Below are 23342 nucleotides of genomic sequence, written 5' to 3'. Positions count from 1 at the left end.
ATGGAAAAAATCTTTGTTTCTCTTAGGGAGTACCACTTCTCTCATTGATTGTAGTATATATTTGCCTAATTCTTTTTTGGTGAGACAACAACTTTTCTATAAGGTTAACTTTGAATCATACTTAAAAAGTACTCTAGGATTGCCAGGAAGAAACATGTTCATGTTTGGTTTTAATTGTATGAAAAATGTTGTATAATTTCTGTATTAACATTTGCGTTGTTGCTATGTAGTAAACTATTGACATTGGTCTTTTAGGTGTCTTATTCGACATTTGAAACACGTTGAATTCAGAGACGAATTTAAAATTTAAAATTTATAGGTTTTTACAATAATATCTTATCAGTACACTGGACTTACTACATATATGTTTATTTTGAAAAGGGCCTAATTAAAATATTTAAATAAAAAAATGTAGCAACTTAAGATATCTTCATGTGTATTTAACCAATTACAATTAGTAGTACTTTTATCAAACTAATTATCAAAATTTTTAATTATTTGACTGCTGCCTTACTATAAGAATCTTAGATTTCATCTCATCCGAATTACAATATATATATACTCAATTAACTATATAGATTTATTTTTTTAGCTTAGCTTATATTAAATTTCAAAATATACATGTTGACTCAATTGAAATTAAAATTTAAATAAATACTGATTCTTCAACCTTTTCAAGTACTTTCTTTATTTTAATTTGTGTGATACGATTGGATAAATTGATTATTTGATAAAAGGATTTTCTTTTACGTAATCATTACATTACATTCGGAGTTGCTAAAACCCTTTTAGTTATATTTAGATAAAACTTTAATTTGTTGTAGTGCGCCCGCACTTTCTGTTTAGTTTTGAATTATATTGAATCACCTTTTAACCAAACAAAATCCCTAAAAGCACATGTAATATGTTACTATAAATGCATTTATTAAATTATATTTAAAAGGTGTAGAGAAGTCATATTATAATTTAAAAGGCACATAGGCATGATCTATCCAACCAACTATAACCCCTTTTAATGTATCATGGAGTCTTGCCTTGACTGGTAACTAGTAAGTGGTCACTAGTGAGTAGGATGTGTACAATTCAAACCAAATGTGCAAAACATGGTAAAAAATATTGTGCGGTGGAATTTAAAGCCCACTATGTTTGACTTAGGTAATAGTGATCTTTTTCTTTTGGTGTTTGATATTTGAATTAAAACTCGATTGTTTTAAATTTGTGTTATATAAAACCTCATTTGAGGGAAACACTCTCTAGTAAAGACTTTTTTATATCCAAAACCTGAATCAGAAACTTTCATTAAGAAAAAAACAGTCTCGTTCGCTAGCTATACCATATTTATCAATCGCAGATAATTACTTATCACTTAAACTTGCACCTAATTGTACTTGACAACTCTAGTAAATGTGGTGTAAAGCCTAAATTGTCTACTAACAAATTTGACTTGCAACTACTACTATAAACTTCCACCCACCACTAAAAAAGTTACTACTTATTCACTGGACAAGAAGTGGATGGCCGTGTAAGCACGGATCCAACATATCAAGTATGATACGTATATGAAGAATGTATATTAAGTATATAGTAAGTGTGATACATAGATATATATCAAAATTATATATTGGTTGTTGGATTCAAATTTTATAAGATAGGCATGTACATTTTATTTACATAAGCAAAAGGAAAATACTGACATATAAATACTAACGGGGAAAATATTTTAGAATTATAGTAAGCATTGATGTTTTCGCAACCTTATTGTTAATTCTCTCTCGAGAGTAAGGGTCAAACCCTTTATTGAAGAAATTTAAATTTATTACTTTTTTTTGTTTGATATTATTTTCTCGATTTTTTAAAAAAAAAACACTATTATGTTTAAAAATAGTTTTAACTTTAAAGATTTTAATTTATCAAAATCTCGTACGTTAGAACCTATAGTTATGAACCCCAAATACGTTGATATATAATCTTTTATTCTAAAGTAAAATTCCCTAATATTTCAAAGAATAAAAAAAGTATATCAATATTTAGTAAAATTACTCCATAAAAACCAAATAAAAAAGTATATTTTTAATTAAATTATACCATATAATTTAAAAGAAAGAAGTTTTTTTTCCCTTTCTTTTTATGACGTCATTTTAATAATAATAAAAAAGCAATTCACTATAAATTCTAATGATTTCTTATTCTTTTACGTTGATAAATTGTGTTTAGAATATAAACTCTAATAATTAAATATTGATGAATTGTATTTACACCTCACAAAGGTAAAATCTTATTTGAATATTTACGTCGAGTTAATAAATATATTCTTGTTTGAAATTAATTTGACATTTTTCTTAATAAATTATTTATTAGAAGTTTATTTTTTAAAATTTAATTTTATTAATTATAATTTAAAAATATAAATATGACTATTAATAATCTTATATAGTTATTTAATGATATATATAATATTAAAAAATAATTAAAAAAAATTATTTTGAATATAAAGCTAAATAATAAAATTTTATTAAATTATTTAACTATATTAAATTTAAACAATTTAAAACAAATTGTTTTGAAAATAGAAGCTATGAGATATAAAAATGGAAAATATATAGAAACTCAATAGAATTAAATGGACCCCACTATACTCAATGATAAAAGGCATAATGTGTAATTAAGTAGAAAATGTAGGCTTTTTTCTAAAGATGTAAAAAAATTCTAAATAATAAGGTTGATGGTACAATTTTTCTATGCAATACTTATCACTTTGAAAAGTGGGAATGACAGAAATATCCTCACTTACCAAATAAATGACTATTAAGCAGCCATGTTGAAAGCTATTGTAACTGTCTCCTCTATACAAGTACAAAAAAAAAAAATTAACATCATACGAAAAATTGTCTAATATAAATAAAAAAAAATTGACTTGCAATTACTACTATAAACTTCCACTCACCACAAAAAAATTTACTACTATTCGTTAAATTTAACATCATATGAAAAATTAGCAAGTTTTCTATTATTTTAGTAAGACTTTATTGTGTATTTTCTTAATGAATTGATTCGATGAAAAATAGTATAAAAAATTATATTTTACCATAAATTTTCTATTTATTTATGCTGGAAATATTGTTGTTTCCAGTAGTGACCGTTTTAAATTATTTTTATGATTTTAACTTGATACGATGTTTGAGAAAGTAAAGAAGATTTTTGTATCTCATGTGTTAAGAGTGGGTAAAAGTCTCACATTGGTTAAGGAATGGATTGGCGGTCTCCTTATATTGACTTGGACAATTCTCCCCTCATGAGCTAGCTTTTGAGGTTGAGTTAGGTTAACGTGTCATATCTCTACATGGTATCATAGTCAAATTCATCCCTGTTTGGACTCCCGGTCCACTCTCAGTTGGGCCTAGGCATGAAGGGGGTGGTAGAGTGGGTAAAAGTCCCATATAGGTTGGGGAATGGATTGGTGGTCTCCTTATATAGACTTAAGCAATCCTCCCCTCGTGAGCTAACTTTTGAGGTTTAGTTAGGTCTAGGTGTTATATCATTCACATTATAATCTTAAATTAAAGATACGTAGAATGCACCAAAATATCTTTACTTTTATGGTCATAGGATTTCTTTCGATGCGATGGGCTCATAAAAAGTAGTAATAAGTAGATAGTATCCTTCTTTTGATTTTAGTGGGCGGTTAAAAACTCTTTATAACCTTTTCAAAATACCTCCAGAATTAAAAAAATAAATTCTTATAAATAAAAAACACCTACAAATAAATTATTCCAAACGAACACTTAAACATGTGTTAAAAGTTTCCAAAATGAAAAACAATGATTTTTAAAAACGTTTTTTAAATCTTTTAATAAAAGGCCGCTAGACATCTGTCTAGTTGTATAAATTTACCAATTTTATTTTTATTTTTTCTGAGTGTCAATTTCAAATTGTTACCTCCACTCAAACTTCTAGATGTTTATCTTGTGGATTTCCTAGTGAAAGTCCCTACACTTTCAACATTAGAAATTTATCCTATCAACTATTGATTACTTTTTTAGGAGTCGTAAATTAACAAGTAAAATATGATGTAGATATATTCTGAAAGAAATTAAGGATAAAAATTATAATGCTATCGTTTATGTCAAAATTGAATCTTATGTCTGATGAATTTGACTTAAATGAACGTCATATTATAATTAAGTGTTTAACTAGATAACTTGAGTTTTTAAAGTTTATTACTAACAAATTGAGAAATTAAAAAAATATAGATATCAAAATGAAATCGATTGACGTATATATTGATTCTTTTAAAGGGTGAAATAATTTGTGAGTAAGACAATTAAGGGATAATTTTAGAGATGATAGCTCTATTTTTTCCTTATTTTATTACATTAGAGTCGTTAAAATTTTTATTAACAGAAAAATTATGTGACTTTGCATAAGTATCACATGAAGTCAATAATTTATTTGTTTTAATGAAAAATCACTAAACTCTGCTTAACTGTCATAGAAAATTACTAAAACATTTTAATTTTTTGGTAACCAGGACAATTATTCAATTTTGCTTTCATAAGTACATATCATATAAAATATTTCTTTTGATTCATCCTAATTAATGACTTTTTTTCTAGGATTTAGGGAAAATTGAGTAACTTTTTGGTCATAAAATAGTAAAGTAACTTCGTAATAGTTAGGTAAAGGCAAGTGATTTTTACGCTATAAAACAAAAAAAAATGAACTAACTCCGATTCCATTATCAAATAGTTGATCATAAAATGAACTTACATTAATACCATAATATTTTATTAATTAGATGAACCATATATCTATGGAAGGGATGAATACAATATTTCACAAAACAAAGTGAATTTGACAAAACATTTGAGAACACATAGGAAAATGACGACACATATTGTACTATTACATCATATAGGGACATAGGGTATTTACTGTGTTAATGTTTTACCAATTGGAATTTATACACAGTAAAACTTCCTAAGTACCATATACTTACTATATAGAACATATAAAAGGTAATTTAATTATCTTTATAATCGGACTATTTCTCGTTTTGTGCGTGTCAGGGTCATGCTAAAGGACATTTATCTTGGCGATTTTAGTGATTCAACTTGAGATTTTCCTCTAGGTCCGTTTGTTCTGATGAAAGCTCGATACTCGTTGAACGTCGTCGGTAAATATAAAGCCGGCTGATCCTCCGTCACAAGCTCTTCAGCAGGTTGAATAAGGATGTCACCTCCTGGATTGTAGAAAAATGCTAAAGAGACACGTTCTTGCCCTGAATTAACGATCACGCGATGCTCTATGCTTTTGTATATTGCATTGCTTAGTACCTAATACATGCAATAATTACGAAAAAAAATCACTATCAATATATAAGTTGTCGCTATTATTGACGAGATCACTAGACGTTATGAATACTGACCTGAATTTGATCTCCAATATTAACGATAAAGGCATTAGGAACCGGTTTAACCGTTATCCAGTCATCACCACGACGGACTTGGAGGCCGGGGACGTCGGTATCGGGGAGGAGAAGGGTCATGCCACCAGGATCAGAGTGGGAAGAGAGTCCAAGTGTTAGGTCAGGTTGGGGACATCTAGGGTAAAAGTTAACCCTTAAACATGCACCTCTTTCATTGTCTCCACCAAATTTTGTGTGTAGATAATTTTCATCTAATCCAAGGTTAATCGACAAGATATTTGTTATTTTTCGACCTAATTTCACTACTTCTTGTCCATATTCACCAATTATTTTCCTTACAAATTACAAAAAGAAAGAAAAAGACAAAAGTCAGTTAGATGGAAAAAATGTACAAATATTAAATTACACTCACGTTTGACATGTTTTTTTTTTTTTTTAAGAAGGATTATGTACTTTTAAAAAAGGATACTAGTACTAAGACAGCAACTTGCATTTACCAACCAGCCAAGGTGGTCAGGACCATGGTCCCAAACACCCCCACATATACTGGACCCGATTTATCGGTATTTATTTACTAAGAAATTTACCAATTTGATTATGTAAATATATTTTTTTTACATTGTTAGTGCATCATCCACAAGGCCTCTTTGGGGCGAAACTATCAAAATCAACTTATTTCTAGAGGTATCCCATTTGTTTAATTTATATAACACTTTTTTCTTTTTAATCAGCTTAAAAAGAAATGTCTATTTTTTGTTTTTAATAATAATTTATATATCATAGTTTTAAAAATCTCTAAATATTTGTAAGCTCTTTAAAAAAAATCTTTTGTCATTTTCCAAAGGAGCAACTAGATATTTGTAGTTAAAAACAAGACACCGAAACTTGAAATATCATTCTTTTTACAATAACTATAGATATTGAGCGGAAATTACTTCATCCAATTTAATTTATTTGATATATTTTTACTTTATACGAATTAAAAAAAATATATATCTTCCTTTATACAATTGGAGGAAGATAAAAATACCTAATGATTAAAAGTCTCACACAAATATAATAGTTTATGTGACATTCATAGTAAAATTTCTCATTTTTTAAAAACTTGATCACTTTATCATGTCCAATGGTCCATGCTAAATCTTTGAAAACAGTCATCCAATCTCAGTTTTGTCATATTTCATTTTCTAAGATTCAATTTAAGACTGAATCGAATAAATAAATATTTTAAAATTAACTCCAATTGTTAAAATAATAACAGATTTTCCATTTAACTTGTTTCAAAAGAATGATTCTTTTTCTTATATAGCAATAATTAATTTTTAGATTTTAATGTAATATGCTTAAGATCACAAAATTAAATTATATTATGATATATTAATAATTTTAATTTAAAATTATAAAATTAAAAAAATTCTCTTTATTTTTCTTAAACTGCATAGACAAAATAAAATTAAAACCATTCTTTTTTCAAAACGTGGAAAATACCTTTTTTCATATAATAATTACTAATATATAATTTAAATTTTAAAAAACAACAAGTATCACACAACTTATAAAAAATATATATATTTGCCAACATATACCGACTTATTTAGAAGAGTTGAATAGAAAAAGGAAATGATTAACACACCGACGCAACATGTGAGAATGTGTTAAAGTCGTATATGTAATTTAAAGAAAGTTCGGGCGCAGACGTATTTACTCTCTTTTTTTTTAGTCGTACTTTCTCGTTTCAAAAAGAATATTTTATTTCTTTTTTAGTTTGTTTTAAAAAAATATTTTTTTGATAATATTTTAATTTTAACTTTCTACATGGCATGTTTATGATCATAAGATTAAAAGATATTTTGATACATTTGACATAACTTTAATTTAGAACCATAAAATTAAAACTTTCTTTTCTTAAAGTTCGTTCCAAGTCAAACTAGATCATTCTTTTTTAAACGGAGAGAATAGATTTTAATATTTATTCCCTCTTACGTTATCTGTTTTAATTTAATACAGAGTACAAAAAGGTAAAAGATTAAGATAGATATCTCAATTCTCAAATATATTGAAATATTTTTTATGTAATTTGGTATATTTAAACATATTATACGAAAAAAGTTGAAATTAAAGAATTACGAGTTACCTGCATGTAATGGGAAGGGAAGGCCATTTATTGTAATCCCTCAAAGGCTCAGGAAGATAATGAAGGAAGAAATAATCACTCCAATCCAATTTTCCACCTTTTTCAACTCCAAGTCTACTTCCATATCCTTCGTAAGTAACGGGTGAATTCGCAAACTTTTGTTTTTCCTCTGGCGGGAGATGAAAGAACTCCCGCCAGACGCTACGTGCGTTAGCCATAAGTTCATGGCTAACGCCGTGGTTCACTACTTGGAAGAAACCCCATTCGCGACAAGCCTTGGAAATGAGTTCCATTGTCTCATCGCGAATGGATTCATCCGATGAATTCAAGTTTGCAAGGTCAATTAACGGAATATTCTCAACATGTGATGATGACGACAACGTTGTTGTCTCCTTGAAACATGGACGATCCGATGGTCGTTTCACGTACCGGTCAGGGATTTCTCGAATGCCACTTTCCGAGAGTCCTTGAACTCGGACAATTGGCTCCGGCCAGCTTTGCAAACAATTACTCATGTTTATTTCGTTTTTTCAGTACTGCTAACTATAACTAGCACTAGGTATATTTGTAGCACTTGAAAAGTATCTCGTACAAGATAGGTTGTGGTTGTGATTGTATGAGGCTTAAAAGTCTTTGGTTGTGGATTATAGTGATAAAAAGAATTTTCGAAGTTGACGTGAGCTTGAGAACGTGATTTTCATGAATTCAAAAGCCATATATAGAGAAAAGAGATGGCAAAAAGGAGATTTTATGTTATCGTGTAGACACGTAGTATAATTTATATTGCAAATAAAGAAACAAGAAAGAGTCTATGTATATATTTATGTCACTACTAATTAAAAGCAAATGGAGATAGAAGTAGTAGTTAAGATTTTGTGAAGATGTGGAGACATATTTATATATGCACAAACAAAGAGTTTAAGTAGTGCTTACGGCGCCGTGATGATCTTGACTTGTTCTATTTGTGACTCTGCCCTCATTTAACCCCCCCACCCCACCCCACCCACCCACTCCTCTTCTGCGTTTAATTTTACTTGTTCAATTTATATGAATATTGCAATTAAATATTTATATTAATTACTTTATTTATTCCAAACATATTTCAGATTTCAAGAATCAAACAATTCTATTTTTGATAGTAAATTTTGAATTGTCAATTAGTATAACTTAATATACTTTTATATAGAATAAATGAAGATTTCATAGATAAACTTTTTATCAAACTTAAATTGCTTGATTCTTAAAAGATGAAAAGTGTCATGTAAAATAGAATAAAAAATATTATATTAAAGAATATATAAAATTGAAAATAAATAAAAATGAACAAATTAAATAAGTAATGTAATTTGGTCAAAACTTCTATGACGTAACATTGTAAGTAAGGGAATAATTAATATGATTTGGTCAGATTTCTATAACGTAATATTATTTGTAACTTAATTTTTGTTTAGAAAACAAATGAATACTTTAAGCACCTGTTAAATATGATCCAAATAGTGCTTCTAGACTCTAGTACCAACTACCAAGTCATGTTGATATTTTGAAAATGCCTTTTGGGGTAAAACAATTAATATTTGTAAGAAAAGTATATGAATTGGATCATTATTAATTAAAAAAAAATTAGATTATTATTAAGGCGACTATTCACAGTTCCGGTCTTTATTTATATGATTATTTATTTTTCCAAAAACATTAAAGAAAAAAGAATACTTCGTATTTATGAAATTAGGATCTACTAAAAAGATTAAAAATGATGTTGACGTATTAAAAACAATTCAAAAATATTATCCTTCTATCTACTGATCAAATTTTCTCAAATTCTATCTATTTTGATGGAGAAAAAAAATCTCCTCAAATGTTAAACTTAAGTCCAAAAATCTCCCTCCACGTAATTAATAGAAGTTGACGTGATATATATACATTTTAGATTAAATATACGACATTATTTTATTAATCTCGTGTAATTAAATCCAAGTCCATTTTTTCAAAGACTCAAACACTTATTTATCATCCAAAGTAAACATCATAGAGTTTTATCATTAAATATATTGTTTTCATATATATACACATCGAAAATTAAGACTTGTCGAGGTTTAAAATATATTAAACAAAGTGAAACATAAAAAAATATGATTAGTTTAAAGAACTTCACCTCATCCATTTGAGTAAAAAAAAAAATTCTTTTACTTGAAAAATCTTCCTCCTTTAATAAGAAAAGAAAATAAAAAAGAATGGATAAAATTTATCCGCATCGAATATTTACACCAAGTCAATACATACATGTCATGTGTTTAAATTTATAGTTTATTTTGCTTCATTAAATCACGAAGCAGTGGAGTAGTGCCCAAACATCTGTTTTCTCAAAGTTGGCAGGGAAGTAGTGGAGTAGTGCCCAAACAATCATCCATGATTCAAGACAAGAAAATGGAGCTATTATTAGATTATTATAATTATTATTTTTTTCCAGAAAAAAAAATAAAAATAAAAAGAAAGCCTTTCATTCAATGGCTTATCCATTGTTTGAAAGATTAAAGAGATTCTTGTATTGCAAGTTTTTGTAAATATGCATGTTGAATAGTGTGAAACATCCTGAAGAGTTTGATTTTAAAGATTCAAGTGTTGAGTACTAGATTGCTCCTTGTGCCAACACATGGTTGAAATACAATTAAAACTTAAAAATAATAAAAAACATGTAATAGTAGTTAAGAATCTAACTAGATGTCCGTATAACCATTGGTTTATATTTTTCTATGTCATCCATATTTTTCTATACCATCACAAACAGTTGATGGGTTTTTGTGGACTATTCAAATTGATCTATATTTCCACCCTAGTATGGTATTTTCTTTTCTTTTTCTTGATTCTCTTTGTTTAATCGATTCTTGTTATTTCAATATGATATTGTTTGCAGGAATTCTATGATTGTGTTTGAATTGATTTGTTAAAGGTGGGATTTTTATTCTTTGTCTTGATATAAAGGGAATTGATCCTAGTTTATATATTGTTTTTTTTAGAAGAAAAATTGATCCCATTTCTGAGAAAGTTGCTTCATTTTAGGTTGTTGAGATTGGAGTTTAAAATGAGGAAAGTTGTAATTTTTCCTATTAAAGTGTGTTTTAGGACAATTTGGAATCATCCATTCCTTGTGGGTATGTTGTGTTTCTTGGCATTTTTGTACAAATCATTTCCTTTTGTGTTTTCAATCTTGGTGTCTGTTTCCCCTATTCTTGTCTGCACTACTGCATTGCTTGGAACTTTACTAAGTTATGCTCAGCCTAATATACCTGAATTCGAATGGAAAGAGAACACAATTGATCATCTAGTGCCTTTGGAAACACGAGATGCTATTCGTGTTGAGAGTGATAATAGTTACTTCACCGAAAGATGTAATGATCAAGAGAGGGATAAAGTAGACCACTCAACGCGTAGTGAGGTTCATAGGGGTAAAAGGTTTGGAGGAGTTTTAGTTGGTGGAGTTTCGGGGCAAATGGCAAGGGAGTTTTATGAGAATAAGAATGAAGATAAATTTAGTGATGCTGAACTTGTGGAGAATCATTATTCTCCAACTTCAAAGGTTGATGATGAGAGCGTTGAGTTTGATAATGACAAATCAGTAGATTCGTTTGATTCTAGGAGGGTTAGTCTTGATTCTCCTCCCGGTTCTTGGAAACGTAGGGAGGAGGCCTTATATTCGGGGTCTGATGGAGCCGAGAGCTCATCTCCTGATGCTTCAATAGCTGATATTATGCCAATGCTTGATGAGCTACATCCACTTTTAGATGAAGACAATCCTCAACCTATCGGTTTGTCACAAGATGTTTCTCATGCTCCCTCAGAGAGTTCTACCAAATCCTCCGAGAGTGATGATGAATCTGATGATATTTCTGAAGACCAGGAAGAAGTAGAAGTTGCGGAGGATGATGATGAAGAAGAAGAAGAAATTCAAGATACGGAAGGTCCAAAGTCTGCTATTACATGGACGGAAGAGGATCAGAGAAATCTAATGGACTTGGGAACCTCCGAGCTAGAAATGAATCAACGATTGGAGAGTGTTATTGCAAGGAGAAAATCACAAAAGAACATGAGTTTTAAAGATGAAAAGAGTTTAATAGACTTGGAAACTACTGATTTCATTCCTCCCATTTCAACAGCAAGACAGAACCCTTTTGATCTACCTAATGACAACTACGGCCCTGAACTTCCTCAAATCCCTGGATCTGCTCCGTCTATTTTGTTGCCAAGGTATAAGCGGAATCCATTTGATCTTCTTTATGAACCAAGTGAAGAAAAAACTGATCTTACAAGAGATACTTTCGAACAAGAGATTATCACATCTCAACCGAAAGAGACATTTTTTAGGAGGCACGAAAGTTTTAATGTCGGGCCCTCAATCTTTGGGTTGAACAAGAAAGATACACGATTTAGACCTTATTTTGTTCCTGATGTGATGGCTGATGAAGGAACAAGTTATTCACCATTTCAAAGGCACCCTAGTGATCTTAGTGATTCTAAAGCAAGTTCTGTTCTTGAAACGGAGTCACAAGGCTCAATTGAAGATCTGGAATACAAGAACCTGAATGAAGAAGATGTAGAAGACAAGAACCTAACAGATGAACCTATGCCAGAGCTGATATCGAAGATAGAACATGCTACCGATGATATTGGGCATGGAAGCCAATCCTCTGAAGAAGTAGAATGTTTGGTCTTAGGTGCATCTGATAAAAGAGGTATTGACACTGATGTTAAACAATTAACTACGAAAAATCATCATGAAGTAGTACCAATTGTGTTCCAGGAAGAAACAACCACGGAACTTGATCCATCTAAAATTTGTTCAAATTCAGCTACTTCTGAACAAAAATGTAGTAGTCAATCAAGTTCTTCGTCATCATCAGAAGAAGGTGAAAGGATCTTTCCCGACAAAGCAGAAGTAAAATTAACTATGTTTCATATTGAAACCATTTCGGAGCATCCTAATGTGTCAAATCTAAACATCACAAAGAGTTCAGTAGAGGAAAGTTCACAGTTGGAACCTATTTATGATGCCAGTCCTCCTTCCATTAAGAAAAATACTTCAATTGCTTCAGATATGGTTCTAGAATCTGAAACAGGGCATGCCCCTATGGAAAATAATCAAGACATTACGAAGAAAGAACGAATATTTTCATCAGTAGATTCAAAAGAATTGAGGCCTATAACCGACACAAATGATCTCCATGTCGCAAAATTGGAGATATCAAAACATGATGAAGTCGCTCCTCCAGTTCTTGTAGCAGATATTCAATTGCCCACAAAAGTACGTAATTTGTATTATATTCTATTCAGTACTATAAATTGCAAAAGCTTTTATCATGCATATTATTTACAGATGAACAAGGTTATCATGCATATTATTCTGATTTAGTGATTTCACAATCTCATTTCTTGGCGTATACAGGAGGCCACACCTGTTTCAATGGAGAAAGCAGGGACCACGAATGTGTCGAAAGTTGATCCTGAGTCTGTTCTTAAGCCATCTAATACTAAGATGGAAACTGAAGAATCAGAGAGTTCGAATAATGCAAGCAAAATAGATCATAAAGTTGTAAAACAAGAAGATAAGGTAACTATCACCGAAAAGTCAAATCATGAAGTTGATTTGACTCAAGAGACAAGTGTAGTTTCTGGTGATGTTGTAAACAACAAAGAAAACGACACAATTCAAGTTCCAGTGAATTCAAAAGAAAATGTGGACAACTAGAAAATCGAAAGAACAACAAGTATCTTTTTCCTTCATGTTTAGTATATGAGTAGTTAGCATTCTTTTATTTTTTCTTACTTGAAGAATTTTTCTCAGCAGTAGTGTAGATAGTGAGAGAAAAAGGGATTGTTACTTGTTACAGAAAAACAATATACATTTTGGCATGTAAAACTTAGTTTCTATGTAAATAATATCGAAACAGTTGTATTTTTTGGCAACATTTTAATTTTAACTTTTCACGTGGTATGTTTAAGATAACAAGATTAAAGGACATTTTGATACATTTGACATAACTTTAGTTTAGAACCAGAAGATTAAAAAGTCTTCTTTCTTTTCTTAAACTCTGTTCTAAGTCAAACTAGGTCAATCTTTTTAAAACGGAGGAAGTATTTTGTTTGATTTGTGACCTATCGCACTTGTACTTGAAAAACTTTTTATTTTAAACTAAGGATCTATTAGAAATAACATTCCTACCTCACAAAATTATGGATAATATCTGTATACGTCTTTTAAAAAACAAATAATTTCTATCTATTGGATCAATTTTTTCCAAATTTATCTATTTGGATAAAAAATTGTCCTCAAATATTAAAATTAAGTCCAAAAATTCCCCTATACTACTTAATTATTAGAAGCTGATGTGGAATATATACATTTTAAATTAAATAAGTGATATTGTTTTCGTTGGTCTCACGTAATCAAAACCCAAACACATTTTTCAAAGACTCAACACTTCTTTATCACCAAAATTAAACATTAAAGAAGTTTTATCATTATATATACCGAAAATTAAGAACTTAGTCGTAATTTGAATGTATTAAACAAAGTGAAACATAAGAAATATGATTAGTTTAAGGAACTTCACCTCATCCATATATTGATTAGTTTTTTAAAAAAAGATGTTTGAATTTAGGAGTAATATAAATTTAGAGATATGATAAACATATCAAAATGTCTTTTGATCTTGTGACCTTAAATATGTCACTATAGAAATTTGAAATTAAATAATGTGAACAAGCTACGGATATATAATCTTCGATTTGCTTGAGTCACGAATCTTATAAAATATTTCTCTACCTCAAAATGATAATGATAAGCACTACAGATACTTTATCTTTCTCCAAATTCCACTTTATAAAATTTAACTGAATATATTATTATTGTTATAAGCTACTTATATATTATAAGATGTGATCTCAAATCTCAACGGTTTATAAGTACCAAATTTAATTTGAAACTCTCTTTTTGTTATTAGTGGAGCAGTATGCATGTATATCTATGAGTCTAGCACTAAGATTCATATTAATTTGATCCATATTAAACATATCGCCCACAGCTTTGTAATAATAAAAGTATATATTTGTAACTGCAAAAAAACAAATGGAGTTCCCATTAGCAGCTGATAATTCATTGTATCATGCCATAAACTAAACATTTGCATTTATAATAGAGTAATTAATTAGTCAAGGAAAAATTGGAAGGGTAATTAAACAATGGACAAGGGTGACAAAAAGTCAAAGAGTTGATTTACACGTTGAAATTAATGTCATTTTCAATGTTATTAAAACTTAAATTTAATGTAAATTTTGTTTGTTATACTAACAAACTATTTGACTTTTTTTTATTATTATAGGAAAAGGCGTTTTTTTAGTTAAATATTTTTTTTGGTTTGTACATGAAGGTCAATTTACATGGTCAATCAATAAAAATTATATAAGATATCAAAAATATTTATTCCTTTGGTTTATGTGTAATTATTCAGACTATGAGGGGGTTTAATTGTTAAACTATCTAGTTTTAAATGCGTAGGGATATCGAATTTCCAAGTTTTTGCAATTAAATATATATTTATTAACAATATTAAAAATAATAACAATAGTGTAATTAAATAGGTGGGTCTAAAAAGGATGATATTATGTACATAATCTTATCATTACTTTGTGAATATAAAGAAATTTAATATAGATAATCAATTTAAATACTAGTAAAACACATATGTAAAACGAATATAGTACTATAACTAAAGTAAAGGAAATAATAGGAAATACTACAATTAAAGATAGTAATTTGAAATTATTTCTTCTATTATGATACTATAACTATATTTATCAATAAAAATAATAATTATTTCTTCAATTTTACTTAAAACATTAATTTCTCCTTTAGAAATAATCAAATATCTTTCTGAACTATAGAAGTCTTGAAAGTTATTTAAAATAAGTCACTGTGTGAAATTATCACCCAATAATTGATTCGATTTCAACTAAAATTCATAACTTATTCACACTTACTAAATCATTTTATGTATCACATACTTTCACGTTCTCATTACATTGTTAGGATAAGATTTTGTACAAATTTTAAGAAAAAATTAATTCGAAAAATAAGTAATCATTTCAAATTTATTAAAAACCATACATCAATCAATATTAGTATTATAATTAAATATGTATTTTATTTATTTTCTAAATAAATATTTAAAGTTCATTATAAACAAATAAAATTAAACCAGAAAATATTGATAAAGACTTTAAATTCATCAAATCTCTTTCAAAAAACTATGTAAAATTGGATGTAGACTAAAATTGATAACTCATTCACATTCACTAAACCTTTTTTTGTATCAATACTCCCACAGTTCTCATTTCATTGTCAGCACGAGATTGTATACAATAATTTTACAAAAAAATTAATAATTAGATTAGTAATTACTTATTTCAAATCCATTATAAATTATGAATCAATAAATAAAGTATCATGACAAAATATACTTTTTATTTTATAAAAGTGTGCAAAGTTCATTATGAATAAGTAAAAGTAAATGGAAGCTAGAAAATATCTATAACGACTTAAATTCATCAATTATCTTTCAAACGATATAAAATTAGACGTAAAGTCTTGAAAGTTATCAAAAATAGATTACGTGTAAAGTTATCCCCCCCAATTTTTGTATTACATACTCCCAAGTCTCACCGTTCTCATTTCATTGTCATGATTTCGTACAATCTTTAAGAAAATATTAATTAAAAGAGTAATTTGATTAATATATCTTTAATTTTTATCTATTAATATGCGCATCTTGAATTTTACATAAACTAATACAAAGAACAATTTATTTTTAAAAAAAACAAATAACTTCTCTCTTAATTTTTAAATTAACAAGTATCAAAAATAATTATGTTTAATATACCATACCACTAAATGGAAAAAGAGGAAATCATAAATATTTTAACTAATTTTTTTTTTCCGTTACTGCTTTAACTTATTGTTTTATCCTTCCAAAATTTGAGCTGTCCATTCATAGCAAAGAAAAAAAAAATAATAGACAAAATAAAAGTCATTTTACACCTCTTTAAAACGTGGTAAATCACAATGCATTATTATTTAGGTCATTTTTTGGTAGATAAAAAGCACAATCAATATGAATACTTAGCAATAAGGGTTTTCAATTGGAGACTATATGGTAGTTGAACAGTCTATATCCCAAATTTATTTATTTCCACATAAAGGGTAATAAATAAAGTAGAAAATCATTTTCCAAATAAGTGAACTAACGTGGTATACTAGTCTAACTAAAATTCAATATGTCCATACTTTAACATTGTCACATCTCGACTCATTAATGTGTCACCCAAACTCCACATGTTTAAAACAATGTTGATGGGAAATGACATTTTTTAAAAATAAAATTAATTAAATAAAAGTATATATCTAAACAACAAACTAGTTAAATTATTTCTTTTATATTTAATAAAATCGACATCATATATACATAAAATTATTATTATACACGATCTCCAATATAATAGTCCTAGCTATTCTCTCCACTATGAAATGGTAGAATGTTCGTCTCAATTCCTGAGCAAGAATACCTTTCCTTTTAATTGAGAGACCAAGACTCGGAACTGATATGACTCCTCTCTATTAGAGATTCAAAAAAGGGATATGGAGTTTATCCAAAAAATATTCTCTCGTGGTGGCACGTGGATTTTCGAGGGCCCAAGCTCCCTGTCTCAGCCAATCCCTCATTGGATTAAGCATCGGTTTGGTTTTAAAAAATATATAGTGTTGCTAAACCAAAATTGACGTGAAGTTTTTGTACTTAATAATTATTTTTTCAACTTTTTTTTTTTTGGCTATAATGACTTTATAGATATATTACAGAAAGTTAAGTGACTTTATTGATATATCGATAAACTAGAGAAAATAAAGTATTTTTTTTATTAAAAGTAATAAATCTAAATGACTTAAATGAAAATTTTCTAAAGTTTGAATGATCTTTTAAAGTTACTTCCTTCATCATCTCCTGTTTTTCTTTTTTGAAAAAAAAATTGAAATATATCATTGAACTTTTATGAAATGTTTATCTATGTCACTGGTTAAAAAAATGACTCATCTATACTATTTCTTTAGTGAAAGCAACTACGGAGGGAGGAATAATAAGAGGAGCACATCAATAAAATTGAAGAACATTGAGAAAAGACTCTTATGTCATTATTTTGTTTACTAAAATTAATTTTAGTTTTGCAAAATTATTTTTTTACATATGGTTAATTATGATCCGATCACGCTATTAAATAAATCATTTTAAAAAGAAAAAGGCTCGAACTTTAAAAAAAATTCATCAGTTAAAAAATTGATTCATCTATATGACATTTCAATTAACCAATAATGAATAAATCTTTATCCTCAAATGAAAATGACATACATAAACTAAACATTTGATAAATGTCATAAATAATTCATCGCAAAAGATGAAAGCAAGTCCACCGTAACAAACCTCACAGGCTGATATTGCAAAGGTCTTAACTTACAAATTAAGAATTATTATTTTTCATACCTAAGCCTAAAAATAGGTAATTTGCACTATTGTATTTAATTAATAGGGACTAATATCTAGTTTTGGCAAATCCTTCCAATGATAATACATATGATATTTATCAGATCTAGTAGCTTATTTGCCAACATAACAACAACTTGATTAGCTTCATTATTATAATGGTTGATACATCAATTCATACTATATAATAGTGGCCCTCATGATGTCTGATATAACAATATGATTACTTTTGGAAGATCTGGCCTCTTCAACATGTCAACCACAAGTTTTGAGCATGTGCGGTAATTTAACTGAAATATATTTAGATTGATTATTTTTATACGTCATATAGAAAATGTGTTTACGTATTTAATTTTATATTTGTTTAAATATTTACTTGTACAGTTATATATGCCTGACTTAAAAGACATAAATACTGATGAATATATTTATTTACGAAAAAACAACATAAGTAGATATATGTACTTCACTACTACGTATATTATTATTACCTATACTTTTGAAAATATTACATATCTTACCATTACAATTAAGAGTTTCGTATGTATGTTACAGTTAGATACATGCATTTTTCCTATAAGATACATAAAAATAGGAAAAGACGCGAGTGAGATTCGTATGTATTTCAGATACATGTGAATCACACTAGATACATGTATTTGTATATACTTGGAGTTGGAGTGATTCACATGTATTTGGAATATCAAATACATGGGAGAGTGCCACGCCAGATTGGGAGAGAGGCGAGGGAGATTAGCGCGATTTGCTATGTATCCCAAATACATGTGAATCCATTTGGATATAATGTATTTACAACAAATCAAATTACACATAAATCTGACTCATGTATTCGGAAAAACATATATCTATATAAATTTGAAGACACCAAAATCTGTTAAGGCATATAATATTATAATTTAAAGTAATTAACTTCTATAATAATAAATAGATTCCTCATTATCAACGTAAGGTTTCCACAACTTTCTAGCGGTCTCGTATAGACAATTTTATTTATAAGATTTATCCTATAGTTTCTACTATTTCTATGAAAAAGAAATTGAGTGGACTAACCTTTTTGGAGAGACAAGAGTTGTCTATTACTCTATACTTTTGGCTCTCTAATTAGTACATGTCATTGTGTCAATCTATTTTATCATTATTTATATATTAAAGAAACAAAATTTTAGGTACATAAAGAAATAAATGGAATTGACACACCCCTCTTTGTAATATAATTTAACATATAATGAAATAAAATAAGTCCCTTTCGTTAAAGCCTGTTTGGCTCAGCTTAAAAGCTGGTCAAACTGACTTAAAAGCTGATTTTTGACTTATTTAAGTGTTTGGCAATACTCAAAATAACTTATTTTAAGTTAAAAAAAACTTATTTTAAGCCAAAAGTTAAAAGCTGGGGTAGGGGTGCTTTTTTTTTTTTAGCTTATAAGTTGTTTTAAGTTGACCACATTTTTACCTTTTTGCCCTTAATATTTTTATACAATCTCCAAATTACTCACATAACCCTAACATCTCTTTCTTCCATTTTTCCCTTTTTACGTGTGGATGATAGACAATTACTATTACTAATGAATGAAAAAAAATAAATCTTAAAATCTTTTAAGTGATCTATTCAAATTATATATTGTTAAAATGTAAAATAAGTTGCACATATAACTTAAATAAAAATTTATATTCCTCTTGTAAATAATTTGTGATAATAAAGAAATATGTGAATGATAGACAATTATTATTACCTATTCTTTGATCTATTCAAATTATATATCTTTAAAATCTATAATAAGTTTATATAATCTATAATAAGTTTATATTTCTCTTATAAATAATTTGTGATGAGAAAGAAATATGTGAATGATAGCAAAATATAATTATTTATGGCTGTAAAATATAAATTAATTAACTTTTATTATGTTAACAGCTTTTAAGGGTATTTCAGACATTTTGATTTAAAAAGCTGTTTATCAGCACTTATTTGCCAAACACATTAACAACTTTTTTTTTAACTTCAGCACTTTTATCCAAACACATAACTGCTTATTTTAAAAATAAGTTTCAGCACTTTCAAAAGTACTTTTTTAAAGCTGCTTTTATAAAGCCCATCCAAATGGCCCTTAGTCTACAAATCCACTAAACCAATCAAATTTCTGGTGTTAAAAAAATGTTCTTCTTCACTCCGTCAGCAAGTAGTGGGCTTTTCCATGTAAACAAAAAAGAAATTCGGATTTTTTTAAAGTTAAAATTTGTATTTGATTATATTTTTTGTAATAAATATTTAAAATTTAAATGTATTTTTCTGTTAAAAAGATAATGGTGTTAGAAAAGAAAAAAATTATAAAAGTAAAAGATTAAATATATTTAGGGTATTGAAGTTGTGTTTGAAAATATTCTAGTCAAATTCTGATTTTTAAATAAAGTAAAAAATTCTCGTGACCAAACAGGTTTAAATAAGAGATTTGGATTATTGGTAGTTTTTTTTATACATTAGGAAATATTTTTTCTCAAAATATTTCATAAAATTATAATCAAAGGAAATTACTCTTTTTTCCCTCTTTATAGCTAGGAGTACTAAAATAAAATACAATTTTGCACTTGAATAAAACATGTATAATAAAAATACAAAAATATCATATTCTAATAATTGATATATTGAATACTATTTCATCTACACGAAGATGTCAGTGGAAAAGATAGTTGTCCCCTTGCCCACATGCAGACCAAATAATAAACGCAAACTTATGACGTGAGGATTATTTAAATTAAAGTCATATATAATTAGATAATTTATCATCGTTATGGGATTCGAATACCTCTTCACATTCATTCATGCATAATTGGAATATAATCCGAGAATTCAAATAAAAATAAATCGATTCTAATATCATGTAAAATAATAAAACATAATGATTAAATTTCTTTGTGATATCATTTCAAGACCAGAATAAAAGCTATTTGTATACATATACAAATAATCTATCTAAGAAAATAAATTACATAAAAAGAAAAACTTAAATATCACAATCTATAATTATACTATACAACCATTTATATTATATTATATAAAAATACAGACATATCATAAAGTAATAATTGATATAAAACATTTCATATCATAAAGTAATAATTGATATAAAACATTTCATATCATATATATGTACAAATAAGATGTCAGTAGAAAAGGTGGTCTCCTTAGTCCTTGGCCCTTGCCCACACTGTCGGCCAAATCTTACGAATTTAATTTTCGTAACTTTATAATATCAAAACGATTACTTTTTCGATCCACTTTTAATTAAAATAATTTTTTTAAAAAAATTAAATTATAAAAATTTTGACTAAATTTTATGGTGCATTCTTTATCCTATTGATATGAAAAAAATTGTAATTTATAGTACTATTGTATAGTTTTTGGATATTTTTTTTTTTTACTTAAAATATTGAATTAATGTAATTAAAAGTGGATGAAGATACTTTACGAATTGTATAATGTTTTAATTGTTTATTTCTCGATAGGTAGGTGGTATCAATTTTCGACAGCTTACTAACTTTTATGATAAAACGGTTATCTATCCTAATTAATGTTTCAGATCTTACAGTTGGCTTTGAGCTTTCTTATTTGCTATGCCCCCACTAATCAAATGCTTTATAGGATGTGACTAACCTTTGATGTCATGACTTACATGTGCCAACTTCAACTAAGGAATTATTACTATATTGACCTAATTAAGTTTTAAACTTTTAGGGAGAAGAAGCAAACTTAAATCTCCTTTGTTACAACCTTTTAAGAAGGTGATCATGTATAGAAGGATAAAGATTTACTATCTGTCTTGTTGATGGCTAAATTCAGTACCTCATTATTTTACTAGTATATCTATAAACTCATACTTATTACAAATTCATATGTTCACTAGATATCTGACTTAATTTATTCGTCTGTAATTGCGGGTTCCCCATGGGGTTAGATATGTTGATTCATTGACAAGGTCCAAACCGACGCATAATGTTACTAAGCAAAGCAACATGTGTGCCTCCACGAGTGAAAAAAAAAGAACTTTCACATATAGCCACTCAAAAAATAGTTTAATTACTCTCCATAGTTATAGTTTGATAATTACAATTCGTAGCTACATGTTATAGGGAGGAGAGGAGCAAGCGAGCCTGGGAGAGAAGAGAGCGGCGAGAGAGAGGACAAAGAGTGGAAGAGAGGTGAATTGTATATGTATATCAGTTAGATATATAATTATATATTATACATATACATTTGTACATATGGCAAGCGAGACTCAAAAAGGGAGGAGAGAGGCAAGCGAGATTGAGAGAGGGAGGAGAGAGGCGAGCGAGACTGGAGAGAAGCAAGCGAGGCAAATTGTATATGTGTATCATTTAGATAATTGTATATTATACATATGCATTTGTATATATGGCAAGCGAGATTGGGAGAGGGAGGAGAGAAGCAAGCGAGATTGAGAGAGAGTGGAGAGCAACAAGAGAGAGGGCAAAGAGTGTGAGGGAGGTGAATTGTGTATGTATATCGGTTAGATAATTGTATATTATACATATGCATTTGTATATATGGCAAACGAGACTGGGAAAGGGAGGAGAGAGGCGAGCGAGATTGGGAGAGGGACGAGAGAGTCGAGCGAGACTAGGAGGAGGTGAATTATATATGCATATCAGTTAGATAATTGTATATTATAATATGCATTTGTATATATGGCAAGCGAGATTGGGAGAGGGAGGAGAGAGGCGAGCGAGATTGGAAGAAAGATGAGAGAGGTGAGCGAGAGAGAGCAGAAAGTGAGAGAGTTGTGAATTGTATATATGTATCAGTTAGATAATTATATATATACATATAAATTTGTATATATGGCAAGCTAGATTGGGAGAAGGAGAGAGAGGCAAGAGAGATTGGGAGAGGGAGGAGAGAGGCGAGCGAGATTGAGAGAGTGAGGAGAGAGGCGAGCGAGAGAGGGTAGAGAGTGGGAGAGAGGTGAATTGTATATGCATATCAATTCGATTATTGTATATTATACATATGTAATTTGTATATTCTGTGAATTATACATATACAAACGTGACTAATTATACAAACTCGAAGTCAGCCTACATAGTTAATGTATAATGTTAGTAGCAAGTGATAATTATAGCAAAATATAGCTATGATGAGTAATTAAGTAGTATAAGTTTGCTTAAC

General features: G+C 28.4%; 2 protein-coding genes across 2 annotated transcripts; one reads left to right on the top strand and one right to left on the bottom strand.

Moving 5' to 3' along the window:
* Positions 1 to 4763: 4763 nt before the first annotated feature.
* LOC107032536 (probable 2-oxoglutarate-dependent dioxygenase At5g05600) lies at positions 4764 to 8427 on the bottom strand. Its single transcript, XM_015234145.2, has 3 exons — positions 7560 to 8427; positions 5426 to 5759; positions 4764 to 5333 (listed from the first exon to the last, which is right to left on the bottom strand). Exons 1-3 carry the CDS (start codon positions 8072 to 8074, stop codon positions 5085 to 5087), a joined length of 1098 nt encoding a protein of 365 aa, XP_015089631.1. The 5' UTR covers positions 8075 to 8427; the 3' UTR covers positions 4764 to 5084.
* A 1945-nt stretch (positions 8428 to 10372) lies between these two features.
* On the top strand, positions 10373 to 13545 carry LOC107001840. Its single transcript, XM_015199799.2, has 2 exons — positions 10373 to 12855; positions 12997 to 13545. The coding sequence occupies exons 1-2, from the start codon at positions 10639 to 10641 to the stop codon at positions 13297 to 13299; spliced, it is 2520 nt and encodes an 839-aa protein (XP_015055285.1). The 5' UTR covers positions 10373 to 10638; the 3' UTR covers positions 13300 to 13545.
* The last annotated feature ends 9797 nt before the right edge of the window (positions 13546 to 23342 follow it).

Source organism: Solanum pennellii, chromosome 10 (genome assembly GCF_001406875.1).
Source record: "Solanum pennellii chromosome 10, SPENNV200".
In the NCBI taxonomy this organism is placed as follows: domain Eukaryota; kingdom Viridiplantae; phylum Streptophyta; class Magnoliopsida; order Solanales; family Solanaceae; genus Solanum; species Solanum pennellii.
This window is presented reverse-complemented; position numbering and strand designations above follow the sequence as displayed.